Here is a 19,923-nt window from a genome sequence, read left to right as displayed (position 1 = left end):
TAATCAGTTAAAATTTAAAGTACTTGCAAACCCAGTTTTTAACCAATGCTGAATGTTAAACACAAGCTAGAAAAGGCGCTTACTCAATTTGCACCTAGATAAAAGATCAGTCTTCTTAAGCTGACCTTCTAAAAAACTGCATTGGATACAAGCACTATATGAAATTAAAGCATCCATATAAATGCAGGTGCAGTAAAAGCACATCAGCAAAAACTACTAATGTATAGGGATTCATCGATATAAAAGTAAAATCCCAGCTATCAGTATGACCTGCCTTAATATGGAAGAATAATTTCATGAATTTCTGTGTAGCGAAGGAACCGAACGTGTTACAGAAGTTTCACTAGATGTACAAGTTACTAGAGATAGCCAGTGCACTTCAGTGCACTGGTTTAGGTTTTGAAAACATATGTTTGAATGGGTCAGTCTCTTCAATATCTGAATCGGATTATCTTAAAGGGCATGGTAGTTAGTGGATGCCGACTACCTGCCACTGGGAATCAGGCTCCTTTATAACAGATCAATCCACTCAAATTGAAAATAGAAAGCTCTGTGCTTGAAATGAGGATTTGCTTCCAATAATAACCAAAGACTGATTAAGTGTATGCCTCAAAACAAAAAAAGCCCAGAGTTGTGTTTGAAAGTATCTTGCTCTGATATATCAAGGCATTAACTGGGAGCGTTACACATTTCCAACCTGTTCTCTCTGTCATTTTAGGGGAGAAATGACCAACAGCAGCAAGGAATGCAATTTTACAGACATCGACAGATTAGCAGAAACCCTGCGGCTGGGGATCTCCATCCCCACCTTCACTCTTGGGCTGGTTCTTAACGCCCTGGCCCTCTCCGTGTTCTGCTGTTTTTGGAAGAAACAGACCAAAACCTCAGTTTACATGATCAATCTCGCACTTGCAGATGTCTTGCTGCTTCTCTCACTCCCACTCAAGCTGTACTACTCTAGCACAGAAGCGCCCGAACTCCTGTGCTCATTCATAGAGTCTCTCTATTTCATCAACATGTATGGCAGTATCTTCATCACCGTCTGCATTACTGTCGACAGATATATCTGCATAAAGCACCCATTTGAAGGTCGAGCTAACCAATCCCCCAAATGGGCTATCTTGATTTGCTTCATCATATGGACAGTAACTTGGCTTTGCAGCATCCAAATGTATGCTTTTCCCAAGACAAATTATATTAAATGCTTTTACAACATGTCAGAAAAGGCATGGAGCATCCCTGTCATTGTTTCTGTGGAAGTCGTTGGATTTCTGATCCCACTCGTAGTGATGGTTTTCTGCTCTGCCCAAAACATCGTGATTCTTCTGAATCACAAAAGTCAAGCTAAAAAGAAGGTAGAAGGCAGTGGCTCCTTACGAGTCATTATCATCAACCTCGTGGTGTTTTTGGTGTGCTTCACACCCATCCACCTTGCGATCTGCCTACAGTGCCTGGTAAAATATCACGTGATAGAGGACTGCAGTCTGAAACAAACCATCAGCCTCTTCATTCAGGTGTCAATGATACTTGCCAACCTGAACTGCTGCCTGGATGCCATCTTTTATTACTTTGCTGCAGAAGAGTTTCGTGAGAAAACACACCTGAAAAAGGTTATCAAACTATGTCCCATTTTAAGCCTCGTGCCACATGATGGGACTGCCTATGGTGGAAGAACTTCTCTTCCTCAGGTCCCACTTGCCTCACAGGATGCCGACAGCATTATCCCTGACATAGCAGTAGGGTGAGCTTGACCATGGCAGGGAGGGTGCAGGAGGGAGAAGGACAATGTTTTTCCAGTGAATGTGAACCTGCTCCATATTATTTTCCCCTTTAAAGATGAAAGGAGAAAAAATGTTGGAAAAAAGAACCAGCATTACCAAAGTGACAGAGCAACACCAAAAGAAGCATTAGCCTTGACGGTATCTACTAAATGTGAAAGACTTGCCAGAGGAAAGCTACCCAGATCATTGGAATGCCACTTAAAATCAGCCTTTGTCATTGCTGCACTGGTTTTCCTTTTGCCAACATGATCAGAAAGTTGTTGCTAAGGGCCAAACATAGAAATAACTGTTCAAAACCTTCATTTTTAAACTTGGAATGTATCTGAGATACAAAAGTCAGTATCTGACCAAAAGTCTGACTCTGCTCTTTCCTTCTACAAATCTTACAGAACGTCACTGTCAGAGCTCATTTGCTTTGAACAGCAAGTCCCGGCTGGGATAATAGTGAATCCTCCTTCCTGTGAGCATTATACACTGGTGGGGGCTGCTACACAGGACAGCAGCCTCTGCTCTTTCACGGAGAACAGACTGCCCAATATACTGCCCCAACAGAGTATCTTGGGTACCAGCAACTCCTTGAGCAACAAACATTTCTGATTAACCATGCTGATTCCTCAGCAAAGATTTCTCCTGCAATTTTAAAACTGCTTCTGCACATGACAACCAAAAGAATCCCTTCAAATATGGCATGAAAGACTGCATGGGATGAAATTTATTTCTACATCACCGTATTTCTATCAAAGATATAACATGACACACGTATGAAATTCTTATGTCTGTCTTCTCATTCTTTCTTGGAGGAGGGGAATTAGGGAAGCAAGCCCTTCATCGCAGAAAAATAGAGAGCACCTATCTGGTATATTCCTCGCTGCCAGCTGGAAGATTGGACAACCTCTATCCCCTTCATTCCTTAGAGAAGCCCTTCTAGCCTGTACTGTACACTTCACAAAACATCTCTGAACATGCTTCAAGCCTTCTCGGCCAGAAATACTTTCACATCCAGAAATCCATTTCCGTGCCTTTTAAAAAAAAGGCTGTAAAAATGGTCTAAAATCGCTTGTAATCACGTCCTCATTCTGGGGCAGATGTTCCCTTTATTCAAAATGTGAAAAGAAATTACCTTCTGTCTGGAGCAAATTAAAGAGAAAGGGGGTCAGTTTTGAAAATACAATTTGCCATCGATTGATTTCCATAGAAATGGCCGATTGTGCAAGTGGGCAGCCGCGTATCTCTAACACTGGGCCTAATGTACGAGCATTTTAGAACTTGTTAGTACTAAAACTGTGACCACAGCTGAGGCACACAAAGACCTCAGGGGCAAAGAAAGGTTTTTATCATTATCTTCGCCATTATCTGCAGAGGGGCAAAAGGAAGAGCTTTCCAAACCAGTAGGTTTTCAAAACATTACTTGCTACTGCCTCAATCATTCAGAAACTTGCAGCCTTTTCAGTATGAGTTAACTTTTCTTTTTTTGCACCTTCCATGTTACTTTGCATATGAAATATATCTGTGAGAAAGAACATGTTCTACTAAATAAACTGTATCTATGAAGTGTATTATTTGAAAATACATTTTAATTCCCTAATCTGACAGCAGTGTATTATTCTTATCTACCTATTTCATCACAAACTTTCACCATTTTCACCTTAAAACAGCTCGAAGACTTAATTGGAGATTTTCCTTCCCAGGAACTACTTCAGGTTTGTAACTATGGCAATCAAGAACAACAGAATAAACAGTAATAAACAGAAAAAGTAAAAACAGGAAAGTAGATCAAACCCAGAAGTCTGGATAATTTAATAAATTTTCTGTGAAAACCCTCTCCACAAATTCTTGACAATCACCCTCTAAATCCCCTAAAATCTTTCCTCCAGAATGCTCTGAGCTCTTGCTTTTATAATTAGTCGACTATCTGAAAATTTACATTACCATCAGTGCAATTTGTGGCTGCAAAAACACAGCACTTAAAGGTACAAAGTATAACACTGACCTTTTTATTTAAACCTTTTCATGCAGATGCAATGGGTGATGATACAGCGCACACCCTCTGCAATCCTGCGCACAACACTAAACCAGTGGTATGGCTAAGATGGCAGACCCTCGTTCCAGAGGCCCTATAAACTCCAGGACAGGGGAGAAGCAACCTCTTGAAGTGCAGCAACGAGAAACTTAAGAGTACTGCACCCAGGGCAGGACAACCCTGTGGACCATCAGGGCCTGGGACAGTAGGGCTGAGGTAGATGTCCTTCCAAAAGGGCAACAAGGGGCACCAGGCTCGATACAAGCCAGTGGTGTCCTCTCTGTGTAACTATGGCAAAGTTGATAACAGGGCTCACTAAAAATGGGGTCAGTGCAAAGAAAATGAAAAAAAGAAAAAGAAAATATTATTAACCTCCTGTATTTAAGCTGGTGAGGCTTCACTGGAATAGGATGTCCAGCTCTGGATCTCTCAGTTCAAGAGAGATGAAGAGAAACCAGAGAGGTTCAAGCAGACAGTGTGCAGGATGGTTGGGGGTCTTGGGCACAGTTCTGCAAGGAGAGGTCAAGGGAACTGGTCTGATTTCATCAAGCATGCTGGAAGGCAGTGATGGAGTCAAGCGCTGCCCAGGTTCAGGTTCCATATTGGGAAAAACTTCTTCACTAGGAGGGCAATGCAGCACCAGAAGAGGTTACCCAGAGAAGCTTTGTAATATCCTCTCACAGAGGTTTCCAGGACACAGCCAGATAAAGTCATGGCTGATCTGATCCAACACTGAAGGAAACTGGCTCCAGATGTCCCTTTCCACTGCCCCGTGACTCTTGGCAAATGCAGGTTTGTTTATTTTTTTTCTCCTCCAAGACAAAAAGCCTCTTCTTAGTGCTGCTGATGTTATGGCACTAGTTGTCAATGGCTTTGTTACAAGCACAGTGCAAGCCTGAGGAAATGCACTAGCTGCCTAAAAGTGACTAGGCAGCAGCAACTGTGGCCTAGCACACAAGCCTGTGATATTTAAAGTCAGGACTAAGGAAGCAGTATCTTTGTCTTCAACGCATTTATCGCTACGGACTTGGAAAAGGTAATTTTCTAATCTTCAAAGGAATAAGTGCCTATACACAGCAGGCAGAGAGGAAAAGTGTGTAGGGACTTTCGTATGCGTGGGTGGGGAAAAAGATTGATCTGCCAGGGCTAGGCAGACAGCGTTCACTCATGCCAAAGCTTGGTCAGTGGTTGAGTCCCAGCACACTCAGGCAGGGAGGGACTTCCACTTACAGAAAGAAATCAATGTAATTTTCTCAATAAAGGAAACAGAAGTCAGTTTATGAAAATCAGCTGTAGTAATGGGGAGTGGCAGGTCCCACTACGTACAACTGGTCTACAGACTCAGTCTGCTCATGGCATACATGGCGGCAAACTCAGAGCACAGAATCTGAAAGTTAAATTGGACTACTTTCTTCCCATTTATTGCCACCAGTGCCACTTCTTTATTGGCCAAAAGTGGTTTTATATATAACTCCATTTGTGTAAATTTTGCCAGTTATACATGCAAATGAGAGCAGCCTGTCTAAGTATACTTGAAATGTCTGAAGAAAGAGAGAGAAGGAAGAGAGCCCAGCTGTGTTGGTTTTACAGAGCTCTTGCAATAGTCAAATCTTTTAGCGCAAAAAGGGCAGAACTTTTGAGCAAGAAGGTGTCACTTTCAATTCACTGCTTTTCAAGATGAACTTACATTTAAATAATATACTTAAATTCTGTCTTTGACCTGCAGCTAAGATTACAGTTCTTTCTAAATCATAATTTTACATACAGGCTCCTCAATGAAATTTACTGTTAACTTTGGAGAATCTCCAGTTGGTTGTATTTTTATATCAGGACAGAAGCAAAAATATCTTGCGGCTTGAGAAGGTGCAAAACAATTTTGTTGATGAACAAAACTGAAAAGCATCTGACATGTTAAAAACAACAACAAAAGCCTTCCTGAGTCAATACACAAGTTCACAATTTCTATTTTCAGACTACACTACACAGAAGAGGTTTCTTCTCTCTTGAATACACAGAAAAATATCCAGGTCTCCTCCCAGGGACTCAGTTGTACTGTAAAGCCAAAGAAGCATTGTCCCAGTGGAGAAAAAAAAAATAAAAATCAAATGCTAACCAAAACCACCCAAAATTATGCCTTTAAAAATTACATTTTCAGTGCCGCTGTCTTCTGTGAATTGAACAAAAACAGATGCAATTAACCTCAGTCCTTAAAGAGCAGCTGTATTTAACCTTAATTTTTCTGGACAAGGCTGTTTCAGGACACCCAGGTGAGAATATTCACAAAAAGCGATTTTGATTTTATCCAGTCAAGCTTCTCCAGCTGGCCCAAGCCCCACACGTCTTCACAACATAGGAGAGGGACAGGTGCTCTCAAGAGTGTTTTATCAACGGCAGATTACTCCACCAACATCCCACAATTAACATTTGTTCAATAATGCATGTGGTCCCCAAGCTGTATGTTGTAGGCTCACACAGCAATTGAAAGACCCTAAAGCATAAAAGTAGTTTGTACAAAAGGAAAAAAACCAAAACCCAACAAAAAAAAAAAAAAAACCAACAAACCCATATAGGATTTGTTCCCCAAACTCTTTTCTCCTGCCCCTTTGCCTGGTGGGTCATACCATCTTCCATTTCTCAGGCCTGCTTGAGCACTGAACTTCAGATTAGTGCCATCCCACTAACTTCTAATGTTATAAAAGTACTGTCAGAGTAGTGCAAGTCTTTTTGAAAAGTAATATTGCCCCAGAAGCCCCTTTAAGATAATGTATCTAAATGATTTTTAACTAAGACTATTTTAATTTAAATTCAACTGGTTTAATAGCAAGTAGAGGATCTAATATGGAATTTCTTCTTATAGCCTTCATAAAACTGATGATACTACATGATTTACGAACTGGAAGGCACCTGAGGAAGGATCTAAGTCTAGATCAAAGCACTGATAGTCTCTGTCCTTCTAGCAAGGGGCCGTGGTGAGCACAGGTGGACACGTGCCCTGTAGAAGTGGTCCAACATCATTTGATTATGATTAAATGTTAATTATAAAACGTAAACCAGACAGTTTTTCCACGTGACAATGATCAGACACCATTTCTTCTTTGTGAGTTTTACTTACAAAGAAAGCCTAATAAATGTCACTCTAGCCGTTTATCATATCAAGTAATTTCAAGCGTTCATTAATCTGCAAAGCGAGAAGAGAAGCCACGTCACTGCTTTAGGCAGCCTCCAGATCACAAACCAAAGCTGAAACAGGTTTGAAGACTGAAACTGATTGTCACAGAGATATGATACTAAACCTCACATCTTTGTGTGCTGCTCTAAGCAATATTTCACTCAAAGGTTATTCTTAAACACCACAACTTAACCTGTCCAAAATGCATGCAAATGAACGGAAGATGAATCGATGCTACCCAAAGGTACAGACTTCTGCCTCTCTCATCAAAATGGCTTTGCAGGTTTTCCCCCCTGGATGGGGGGAAATGTTCACATCTAGAACATTTCCCACTTTAGACTACCTCCTTCCTACAAGTCTTGGGAGCAATCTCCATCCTTCAACCCAAATGCAAGGAGAGGAGCTGTGGAGAGGCAGCGTCCTTTGAGGAACTGTCAAGTCTAACAGAAGAAAAAGAAGAGCTGAGAGTCCACCAACCCTGCATACAAACCTCCCAAGATGACTCTGGCAGCTCGCAGGGACCTGCTTAGCACCAGAGCAGTAAATGGCAATAACTCTCCCTTTATGGAGCCAGGAGGACGATGAGACCTTGGCTGCCGCACACCAAAAGGGACTTAATTTTTCTCAAGGGGAACTGTCTTTACAAAGAAGGGCAGAAATGTGCCTGCCCTGAGCAAATTGAAAAGAAACCTGCCTGTCTTTGTTATTTACATAATAACACGAATGGGAAAGCTGGCTTGGTCAGATTTCAAATTAGTGTGCTTGTTAAGCACGTAGAGAAACACAGAGACAAGTGACACAGTCTTAGCTCTGGCTGCTTTCCCAGCCCTGCCAAAATATGGAGCATGGAGAGAATAGTGCAAAGGCTCAGTAACCCAAAGGGCTAGCAGCTTCTTCTCTTACTCTTTAGCCCACTGTCTTTGTATGGGGGAAGGAAGGCCCAGAGAAAGAGGAAAAGAGGATGCTGCAGCATGTGTTGGAAAGTTGGTTATTGCAGAGGGTGAGCTGAGCCTGTTGTCATGGGAAAGATCTGCCTGGGCAGCCCAAGGTGGCTTCAGTCCAAAGATGCAAACCTGGTCCTGGAATAAAAACCACAGGAGGCACAGAAAGACCCCTTTGACCCCTCTTCCTGACCAAGGCAGTATTTTACGTATCTCCCCAGAGGTGTCCCCAAGCTGCCATGTGTGCATGCCTGCCCAGCACTCTCAGGAGTCCTGCCCTTTGCCACCACATCTCACATCCTGGCTCCCACCCGGCCCTCACACAGGAGACAGACCCTGCTCCCCAGGCAGGACTGGGCACTGAGGACACCGTGTGGCGTCCATCTTACTACTCAGCAGAGGTGGCCACTATCACAGGGATGGATGCTGAGATGGGTCTACATAGGCTGAGGCTTCCTTCTGCTACCGTGACTGCTTCTGAAAACAGCTAAAACTGTTTGTCTTGTAAAGGTGTAAGGGAGAGAAAAGAAAAAAAAACAACAAAAAAAAAAACCCAAAACCAAAAAAAACCACCAAAACCCACCTTTTTTTTTTAATTTAGGAAACATTAGTCTATGGAGAATATTAGGTGAGGGATGCCGTACTACTTCTCAACACGTAATTGAAATTAGTTTCTATTGGCAAGAGAGATATTTGCATTGGAATATCACTCCTAGGGGCTCCTTGCCACAAAATATCACTGCGTGATGAGCTCAAGCTCCAGAGAGATGAAACTCACCCCTTCAGCGTGGACACATGAAGTTCACACATGCAATCTTCTCTTTATCTTTTTAACATCAGGCCAATACACAGACCAAAGCAAGTGTTAGCACTGAAGCACATCTCACCAGACTAAGAATAGTTGTATTTATACAACGTCTTTCATCTGAGGAAATCAGAATGACTGAACATGAGAGACATAATCCTCCACGGCACAGACTGCTCTCCATCTAGTACCGGAAACATGGGATGCAAAAAGGGTGAACCAGATGGGCAGTAGCCGAGCAGCCGGTGTAGCTCAGGTCCTGTGATGTGATTCTGTGTCCCTGCAGTGGCACAATTCATTGCCTTTGGCCCTGTCAGAAATTTTGCTTTCGTTTACTTAACTTTAAAATATCTATAAAGCAAGAGAAATGTTGGCAGCACTCACTGCAGCATACTGCATGACAGAGGAACCACCAGAACCAAATTCATGCAGGAACAAGGTATTTTTAATTTACTTATGTTTTAAATCACTGCTATTTCTGCCTTGCCAACAGATCATAGGGGTCGCACTGCTTTCCCCAGCACCCATTGCTCCAAAGTGAGGACTCATCCTCCCAGAGTGAACTCAGCCACTGCTGGACTGCACACACCAATCAAACAGACCTGCAGTAAATCTGCTCTGGGGCACCAGGATACCATCTATGTTGTCTGATCTATACTGTCTGACTCACTTCACTGCAAAAATAAACCCTCACCCAGCATCTTGCACCTTGCCCGGTTGCTTTTAGACACATTGCCTGTACTGAAGGTTGCAGTGCTTACTCATTTAAACCTCGAGAGGCAGTGCCGTGGGGAAGCAGGCCACGCTTACAGACCTCGTGGCAACTCTCAAAACTTGCCTGAGAGGCAGGTGTTTCGAAGCAACCACGTCCTGCCATTTATCTTCTCATCCCAGCTCCACTTCTGCAAGTCCTCTATTAGCCAGCGTTTTGGACCCCAGCCCTGGACCCACATACAGTAGCCAGTTTCCCCTGAGGCAAGGAGCATCCCACAGGCATGAGGTATCCTATCTCAGCTGACGGACACTACCACCAGGGCAGCCCCCTTGCAGCCTGCTCCATGGCACCTAGCTCACGCCCAAAAGTGCTGCCATGGGTAGGCTGCTGCTTGCGAGACATTACATTTGTGTGAGGTTTGAAAAATCAGTTGGTTTTCCCCCCACTTACTAAAGCACAACAGCTTCAAGGACTGGTGGATTTCCATGTTAAAAGAATAAGCAGAAAACTGCTTTTTTTTTGTTCAGTTTTAAACCCTAGTTTACCGCTTCCTTTTTCATATTTCCTGAGACCCAGCAAACAACACTTGTAAGTAAGAGACGTCGTTCCACAGTTAATCTTCATTCCGACCAAGACTGAATTTACCCAGTTCAGTGCATGGGTAAAATCCTGTTGCAGTTCCGGAAGCTGCAAACAACAACATTGATGCATACAGTCGCCACATCAAGATCACACACCAAAAACCACTGTTCGCCTTTTAAAAAAAAAAGCAGCTTTAAGTAAACACGAGACCTTCCAGTTCAAGCTAACACTGACCGTTGCAAAGCAAGCGCTCCCACCTCAAGCAAAGCACCCAACTACAGTGCCAAGTAAAGAAACCAATGAGGCTCCCTCAACAGTCAGTGAAGAGCTTCTGGCATCTCCAGCGAGTAATTTTTAACATCTAGATTGTCCTCAACAAGAACCAGTCCATCCTCCCCAAAGAAAGCAGGCTGCTAGGACATCTGGGCTCTCAGATCACCTATCTGCGTACTCCGCATCTGTTAGATACTCACATATCTGTATCCTGCAGATGAAACCATACAGCTGCTTATTGAGCATCTCTGCCGCTCCAATCAACTCATTGCTGAAAAAGATGCAGCCAATAATTATGCCAGAAGCTATCTAAGACCTGGAAAGGAGACCACGCATGACCGCCCTTTTAGGTTAATAAGAGTTCAAACAGTCATTAGTGTGTGTATTAAGTCTACTGATTGCCTGGTGTTACTGGAAAACAGTGAAGATTCCAGTACTTTTTGAAACCTGTGGTTTGTTTATTTACCGAGTATACACAGCTATGATTCGTCTCCCCTTCACTCAAGTTTACGTTGGCTGGGGAATTTTTCTCAGTATTTCCTAGGCTCATACCAACGCATGTGGAATATGCCATTTCTTTTAAACGATGCTAATACCTCGGCTTTGAAGCTTTTAGAGAACACTGCCTTTTCTCTGCTCTTACACCAAGTCTTTTCCAAAGGCAAGTAATTCCAATCCAGTGAAAGCAAGACTCACTCCCAGTTCCTAGATCAGTTGAAAAAAAATGCTGAAACAGCGTAAAGTCATCAAAATAACTTTACTGAATTCTTGCAAATCTCTGCCCCTTTTTTTCCTCTGCACTGTATTTTCTTAAGCATGCCCAGCACATTACAGTTCCAGTGTAATCAGAGAACTCTACATATCTCCAGCTCTCTCCTTCTAACTTACTGACATCATACTGCAAAGCAGGGCCCTGTGACAGGAACACCTTGAAACTATAGGAGATCACTTGACTAGTTAAAATACCAAAATAGAACTGCAATAAGTGTGATTTTTTTATTATTATTATTTAACACCAAGCACTAAGCTCAATAAGGACAGTAAAATTATTACAGCAAGTATCACCTTCAAAACCTATTTCTCTTTAGGGTTTTGTAGTAGAAACATGAAGATCCTGAGAATTAATTTTTTTTCTTGAAAGTAAACAGCATGATTTGTTTTGAGTTGCATGCTTCTCTAAATGAATCTAAACCACATTTGTTCAATTGACATAGAAAAGCCTTCTGTTCTTTCTCCTGTTTTGACTTCCAGTGCTGGAAATTCAGCTTGGGGAATTCAGCTGGATCATTTCTTATTTATACATCCCCATCAAACAAATTCCGCGCTTTGTAAAAGTCTATTTCACTGCTGTTTTCTGGCAACACGCAAACATAAGAAGGGACCAAAGCTGTTGCTACAGTCAGAGCCTCGCCAGCAAGGATGCTGACAGCGTGTGAGAACAAGCACATGCTCCTTTTCCACGCTCACACTGGAAAGCAATGCCTGCTCTGTCTTACACCATTATTCATTTTGAGCACAGCCTAATGCTTAAAGTGTCATCACTTGCAGATTTCAGTCTAAGTCAGTGGGAATTGCCCTTGTGTTGGCTAAATACTGCAGACAGGAGAAAAAAAGAAGCAAAAAAGTCCTACCGTCAAATAAAAATATTGCGGTGTCTCCTAACTGCACCAAGTACCAGGTCTATTATGTGCAAAAGGTGTTCAGGTTGATCTTTAGGTCAGAATATACTATCACCACCGTCACCCTGACGCCAGCAAACCAACCAGTGAGAATTCTCCCTTGTGAGAAACTGACAGGATTTAACATATATTTTTTTAAAAAGAGAACATACAACATTCTCTGTCTCCCAGTGTGCAGTAGGTGGGAAACAGCAAGGAAACATTTCCTTACCTGCAGCTTTTAGCTACATCTTCCCTCCAGCTTTTTGCCCTTGAAACACCCTTGGTCATGCAGCCATGGTTTGGGTTTTTTTGTCTCCTGTTTTTAAGCTGCTGTATCTTGATTTTCTTCTGCATTCTTCCTACAGTTTGACCCCTGTACAAATCAAGAGGCATGATCAGATATATCTTTCATCCTGTTTGTACCCAGTCTCCCCACTGATGGAAACCTTTTTCAATGCCAACACCAAAGGTCTTTTTAAAATGAACTAGAGCTCAGCGTGGCTGACACCATCACCACTCTGTCAATGCCAGAGTTAGCATCCGTGCCAGGAACTCATCATCATTTGTCTAGTCTTCAGATCCCCGATTTTTCAGTCATCACTAAAAAAGGAACAGTCAGCTGTTCCCTCAGTTTTTTTGACTGGACGGTGGAGAGCACAGCCCCAAGCTTTAGTGAGATTTGTAAATGCCTAAAGATCAGAGAAACATTAGCAAGAGGCACCTGAACTTCAAAATAATTTCTGACTATTGTAATTTCTAAAGTCCTTTTAAAATAGTTGATTTTTTTTTCTAAGACTGGGTGTCTACAGGGTTGGGCTTTTTCTTACTGTAACTAGAACTCAGGGACCAAAAGACTAGCTCAGAGATGTACAGACATCACCTACCAAGATCAAAGGTGTCACTCAGCTTTTTAACCTACCTGGACATGAAGTCACGGCTAAATTTTAGGCATCATCATTAAATGGGCAGGTTGCTTGCTTTCTGGCAGGCTGTCAGGAGCAGTGGGGCAGCACCTGGGAGCATCAGGTGGCCATAGCTTCCCCACAGGGTGCACCCTGCTGTGCCTGTGCCAGGTGAGCAGAGCGGGCAGCCGTGGGGAGCCAGGTTTAGCCCGAGCCCCCGTTCGCTGGCAGGTCTGCAAGGACACAGCCAGGCTGGGGCACCGCCAGCAAAGCAGAAGGCTGGATGCAAGCATTCCCCAACCTTGCCTCATATTGCTCCTTTGCAGCAGCTCGATTTTGTGTTACAGCTCATCTCAGGCACCCCGTTTGGAGAAGAGGAAGAGGTTGCAGAGCCCCTTGGTGCACTCAGGGCCATGACAGCCATGCTTACAGCTGAGCCGTGGTCCTTTTAATCACGCCTGCTAGCGCATCACGTATGGGTAATGTCGTCTGTGACTCACCTCCGCGGCCAGAAACCTCTTTAACAGCAGGCTGTCATGAATCATAGGGTATTGAAATCTTTTCAAACGATTAAAGATTTCAACTCCACTCTTTTTTCTGTGATACGCTTGCATACTTCTTTAACACAAGCAGCCTGGGCAGCAGCACTGAAATTGGGGCATGTTGAAAGCCAGTCCATAAAAGACAGTGTGTAACATACACTCACTGCATTGACAAGACCTGGCAGACAGCTTCAAAACGATTCTTTTGCAAAGGTCGGTAAGTAAAAAAATACATACATTATAAAACAATATAAATTAACCACTGTCTGTTCTCCATCACCACAGGCAGCCGAGCTACCAACACACACTGGCAGAGTGATTCCAGGAGCACTTTCAGTCTCTCAGCAAATGTAGAGTTTCCAAAGGAACAAATACTGGGCTAGCTATACTTGTCAACCAAAATTTCTTTCATTTTTCAAGTGGCTGTACCATCTAGCATACCAAATAAAGCACAATCCTCCACCAGGTCCTAAGATAATACCAATTACTCCAAATTTTAACATTCTGGGCAACATGTTTCTGTCCCTGACCATGGCCTCAGCAGAAATGCAAACCCTCTTCCGTTCCCAAGACTTGCACCTAAACTTTGGCTCCTTGACCTTACATTTTAGTTCTCAAAACTGGTTTGTGGCTTGGTTGCTTAAATTGATTGTTTGGTTCCTTACCAAACTTTTCCACTGGGAAACTTACAAACTTCCCTGGGCCAGGAAAAAAAGGAGAGCCATCCTTCCAGCACCCATGGTGGTCACCCCAAGCAGCCTTCCCCCTCCTCCTTCAAGCATCATCTGCCTTCTTCCACCTCGTGTTGCCCATTCAGGGAGCTGCCTGTCCACAGGGCTCTTTCCCCAGGCCTGACACTTGCTCGAAAGCCACAGCTGGGACTCTTCAATCTGCCCCAGATTTCCCTCAGCAATGAGAAAAGGCGGCTTTTTCCTGTACATTGAAAAGCGTGGGACTGAGTCACCTTTCTTCTTATTTCTGTGAGATGGGAGACCTGAAGATCTTGTGTACGCCTGGGGGTGGAAACATGGTGCTAAGTAAAAAGTGAAGTGCTGGGGGAACCAAAATGACTGGTGTGCAACACGAAAACAACGTGAACATGAAAACCCTCCCCGGGTTTCCTTCTTGCCGGGAGGTTCGCTGCACAGCACCCAGACCCGACCCTTCTCGATCACTTGCCCAGGTTTGCCTTCAGCAGTATGATGCAGCCCAGGTGTCTCCTGTACCGTGGTGTAGGAGACAGACCTATCTGAGATGAAATTAAACGAAACACCTTTAAATAATGAAAACACCTTAAAACACAACACTTTACCACAGGCAGAGAAATTGCTGAAGAGCAGATTGCCCATGTCCAAGCATAGCGCATTAGGAGGAAGGTGCACAGTGGCAATATTTAGGTTCCTGCAGGACCAGTGCTGGGGGCCTGCCTGCTTTTCCTGCCCTTCTGTTAGGGAAGCAACCAGCCCTTGGACCCCCTGCAAGCTGGAGGGGGGGGCTAAACGCAAGCTGTGCTTCCTCCATGCCTGCATGACACCGCAATGCACAATCTGGCTGTGAACACTCAGCTGAATGCAAAACAAAACTGAGCACTCACATTCGCTCTGTGGTTCCAGTATGTACAAAATGAAGTGTCATGGTGTAACTAACATCAAGTTAACAAATACAAATGGTTTTACAACAGCATCACATATCTCTTTTTTTTTTTTTCCCCCCCTAGCCTGTTGCTTACATGTTGTTAAGACCAGGCTGTAAATCTCTGTCCTGCTGAGTAGCAGCTCCCTCTACCAGGGGTCAACTTGGACATTGGTGGGGAATGTGCTATTGAGCAGAAGAGTGGTAAGCCACAATTACATAGAGAGTCCATTTGTTTGTGGGGGAATTACAATTAAATTAGCACGCGTGGGTTTTCCTCCAAATGCGTATCTTCTCCTAAATCCAGAATCATAAGAAAGAGTTCTCCTACACAGAAATGGTCAATATTTCTTAGTTTGATAAACCAGGTCAGGTTAAAAGAAGAAAGCAAGCACAACAAGTAGTTAATTTAGGATGGTTACTCTTTTTTTCTACTCAAGAGGCACAAATTTTAAACCACTAGTTATAGTTCCAGGAAGAGATTTACCTGAAATGTGGTGGGCTATGTATATGCCATTAAACTGCAGTTTTAGGAGCTTGGACGCATCCTGATCTCAAATTTGATCTAACTTCTCACAAGTTTATGAGGCACAGAAAGAATGGAAGAAACAGTATTCTGGATCCTGGAAAAATTTAGTCAGAAAAAACAGGTGTCAACACTGCAAAACATGAACCAAACATCAAATCTGCAATGACTGAACTATGGTAGGAATATTAAAAAAAAAAAAAAAAAAAAAAAAAAAAAAAAAAAAAAAAAAAAAAAAAAAAAAAAAAAAAGAATCCTGTAGTTAAAGAAAAAGATATTCTAACACTTTCTTTCCCCCGCCCTTAATTCAGATCAGAAGCCTGACTGCTAAATCAGCATCAAAGCTATAGCCCTAGTTATTTTTGCTTCGGTGGTTGTGGTTATTTAGAAAGAAGTGCTCAAGACCAGAGAAATTTTATGCTAAAATTTTTAAATACTTGACTTTAGAACTGCTTACCAGGAAAACAACAGGAAAAGGATGTGGCCTGATAAATGCTTGTAACAACTTAATCAGTGATATATTTATTCATATGAATTTGATTTAACTAACAATTAATAAGTGTGAGAAGTCTGAAGTACACATATCATGGTACAAAATTAGCAGTTAAATAAGCTCCATTTTCAGGCAGGAAGACAGACATTTTTAAACTCACGGCAAATGCTGTTCGCTAAAAGCCCTTTAAACCTTTCACTGAAGGTGCAGAAAAAAAAAGAAAAAAAAAAGAGACACAGAATGGTGCAACCTCAGCCCCCGCATACCACCCCTCTGAGGAAGCAAGAGATGGCCAGTGGAAATAGGAGGGGAGAGATGGCGTGAAGGAGAGGGCAGGAGCAGTGGCTCTGCCTTCCTCTGGTTGAAGCCCAGGCATGGTGCCATGTGTGCCCCTTTCTATAGGGACTACATATCTAACTATGCATACACACTATAGCATATAGTTACATATAGGTACAAAGTCTGCCCTACAGCACAGGCAGCAGGAACCTCTCCCTGCCCTAGTTCTGCGGCACAGGAACACCCTGCACACACCTGCAGCGAGGACAGGTGGAAAAATATAAAGAAAGCACATAAGGACAAAAAAATCCCTCACAATTTCAGCTGAATCCCTATGAAAAGGTGAGAAGGCCATCAACCCCCTTTCCTCCATCCTTCCTCTCCCTCCAGTTGTGTCCTGTCTCTCCCCATGAGTATGTGCAGACAGCAAGTAGAGGCTTCATCACTCCTGTCTGCATCAGCCTCTTGCAGCTCTAAGGGTTCTGTCTTAGAAAGAGCAAATAGTAAAAAATGACCCTAAATTTGGCCTTACAGAACAATTAGGGTTACAAGAAAGCATCACGAAAATATGAGCACAAACAGTAATATGAAAAGCCTTTACTTGCAAACATGATCAAAACCCACTGCTTCCACAGTGTAAAAAAAAAAACAACACCCCACCACCCCCCCAAAAAAAACCCCCTACATTCTATTGAATTGCATTTCTTCTTGTCTCAAAGCCAAGAACTTAGCAGGATTCAATGGAACAACACCAAGATACAAAACAACGGGTATTAGGAAGCACTGCTTCTTTTAAATCAGGTTATTTTACAGATTATTTCTTGAGACAAGGCTTGAAGCTTTCTCTCCCCAGTCTCTGCAGTAGGAGGGGCTCAGAGGATTAAATATCCCGCTTGCTGAGTGCTTTTCTGAACATACGTTTAAGTCTGTCAGTTATGTCCTGAATGTGGTTCAACAAATGCTTTTCTAAGGACAACGTGACGGCAAAACTATACTGTACGTATTGCCCCACAAACATTAAACCTTGCACATTCCTCATTTTATAGGTAAACCAACACTGAGGGGATTATTCACACTGTCAATCCATAGGGCTGCTGGTTGACCAGCTTCTTCAGGCACTTTGGTCTGCTGCTTTTGTTTACAGCAAGCACCGCTGCCAGCCTGCAGGACGGAAACAAGCCAGTGACCACTGCTCAAACTGCCTGGCAAAGTCTCGGCTGATGCATGCACCAAGGCCCCTGGCTCCTGTCGTGCAGAAGAACCCCTCTCTGCCCCATCCTATGAGAACCTCTCTGTCCCATCAGCAATGGGAAGATGACCACAAGGTCATCGGCAGTGAAGAGGTCAAACCACATCCTGGGGCGCATCGAACACAGTATAACCAGCTGGTCAAAAGAGGTGATTATCCCACTGTATTCACCATTGGTGGGGCCTCACCTTGAATAGCATCTGCCATCCAGGCCCCACAATTTAAGAAGGATGTGAAGGTCTTTGAATGTGTCCAGAGGAGGGCGACAAAGCTGGTGAAAGGGCTGGGAGGAATGTCCTGTGAGGAACAGATAAGGACTTTGGGCTCGTCTAGTTTGGAGAAAGGAGGCTGAGGAGTGACCTCATTGCTCTCTGCAGCTTCCTGAGGAGGGGAAGCAGAGAGGGAGGTGCTGAGCTCTTCTCCCTGGGATTCAGTGTGGGAATGGTTCAAAGCTGCGCCAGGGGAGGTTTAAACTGGACATTAGGAAGCACTTCTTTACTGAGCGGGTGCTCAAGCACTGGAACAGGCTTCCTAGAGAGGTGACCGATGCCCCGAGCCTGTCAGTGTTTAAGAGCCATTTGGACAATGCCTTTAACAGCATGTTTTAACTTGGTCAGCCCTGAATTGGTCAGGCAGTTGGACTAGATGATCGTTGTAGGTCCCTTCCAACTGAAATAGTCTATTCTATTCTATCAGTCAACTGCTTTTAAAGGAATTGGTGTTAAAAATAGGGCTGAAAATTCAGAATTCCCTTTCTGCTCCCAAATGTAGTTATAGCACAGTAGCTCCTCTGAGAAGAGAGAGCAGCTGAGAAGCTAGCTCTTGCAGAGCCAGCTAATGCCAAATGGTAACATTGACAAGGGACGCAAAGCTATCAGAAGTCTTCCTCTTCCTCTGCCTTTCATCTGAACTTGAAAGGAATGAGAGAATGGACTTCCTTCTGCATAAACTTGTTCCTGTTAGCAATCAAAACTATAAAAATCAGCACCTCAGGAAAAAAAAAACCCTTAAAAAAATACTGTATCAAAGGTAAGCAAATTACAGGTGTGTGGAAAGGAAACAAAAATGTGCAGACTATTTTCTATGATTCAGAGGCATGTGGGATGCCGCACGTGTCTTTCTCACAGGAGAAAGCAAATGCTTTACACCACTGCTCAACAGTGCTCTAAAAACCATCACAGCACTGCAATATGCTTTAGCGTAACCAAACTGGTGTTTCAGCACCTGTGCCTGTTAGGAGAAAAATTGTGCTGGCAAGGCAAGGCAAGGCAAGGCGCAAAAAGAAGAAGAAATCCTTCTGCTAAATGCACAAGATACCCTTGGCCAAAGAAACCAAATATTTAGAAGGACAGATTCTTTCTGCAAGTTGTATCATTTTAAAGGAAATAATAATGGGAAAAGAAATGATGAATTATGAGCGCCCAGTAAATTTCCATAATTTAGGTGACTAAATGATAAGTGCTTCTGCACAACCACCATACCATCAACATGCAACAGCGCAAGATCTGCTTGAAAGCCACCACTTCCTGAGTTCAGCTACAGAAAAAAGGAGGGAGAGAAAGGTATTCTTCTCTTAATCCTTGCTGACATCTGCACAGGGTCTAACTGCAGAGACACTATACTTTCATCACATATATACAGCCTCCCCCTAACTAAAATGTTACTGAAATTAAATAGAAAGATGGAAAGATTCAAATGAATTAAGTGGTCACATATATATGGAAAATGACATGAAATACACATTATCATATTCTGGGTTACTTCTTTCGCATGTAACTACATAGTTTCAACCATTTCAGCACTTACCAACCGAGAATTGTTAATTCTGAATACAAAAGGGCAGACATACAATATATTTATGAAAAGTGTAGGACTTCTAGAAGAGGTGTGAACATCCAGACGTGATTGACGCGATGCTGTCTCTCCTGGGGTGCAGACAGGGAGCTGGGTTCCTGGAAGGAACTGGCTAAAAATAGTGTGTTGACAGTGGGAGGGAGGCTTCTGGATTTGGGAAACCGCATTCCACTGCAGGTGTCTTGTATCAACTTCGGAAAGTCCTTTTGCTTATCTCTGCTTTGATTGCCCACATGTAAAATGGAAAAAGATAACAGATCCTACCTACGCCACCAGGCTGACACCATACCGGTTACATTTAGGAGAGGACGGAAAACCCCAAAGTAGTCAGTGTCAAGCAGACAAGCCTGCATTGTGATGTCCTGTGTAGACATCCAAATCACCCTAAAAGCGGTGTGCTTAGGCACAGCAAACACCACACCTCATCAGCACAATGCTCAGCAGAGCTAGTATTTAATAACAGGTTATAAGCTTAGTGAAGCATTGAACTTGCCTGTCC

The 19,923-nt window shown here is 43.2% G+C and overlaps 1 protein-coding gene across 1 annotated transcript; it reads left to right on the top strand.

Annotated features, from left to right (window-relative positions):
• The first annotated feature begins 725 nt into the window (after positions 1-725).
• On the top strand, positions 726-1,745 carry LOC104282668 (G-protein coupled receptor 55-like). The gene has a single exon (XM_009880785.1). It carries the CDS (start codon positions 726-728, stop codon positions 1,743-1,745), a length of 1,020 nt encoding a protein of 339 aa, XP_009879087.1.
• Positions 1,746-19,923: the final 18,178 nt, after the last annotated feature.

The sequence above is a fragment of the Charadrius vociferus genome, unplaced genomic scaffold (assembly GCF_000708025.1).
Source record: "Charadrius vociferus isolate BGI_N301 unplaced genomic scaffold, ASM70802v2 scaffold643, whole genome shotgun sequence".
Taxonomy (NCBI): domain Eukaryota; kingdom Metazoa; phylum Chordata; class Aves; order Charadriiformes; family Charadriidae; genus Charadrius; species Charadrius vociferus.
This window is presented reverse-complemented; position numbering and strand designations above follow the sequence as displayed.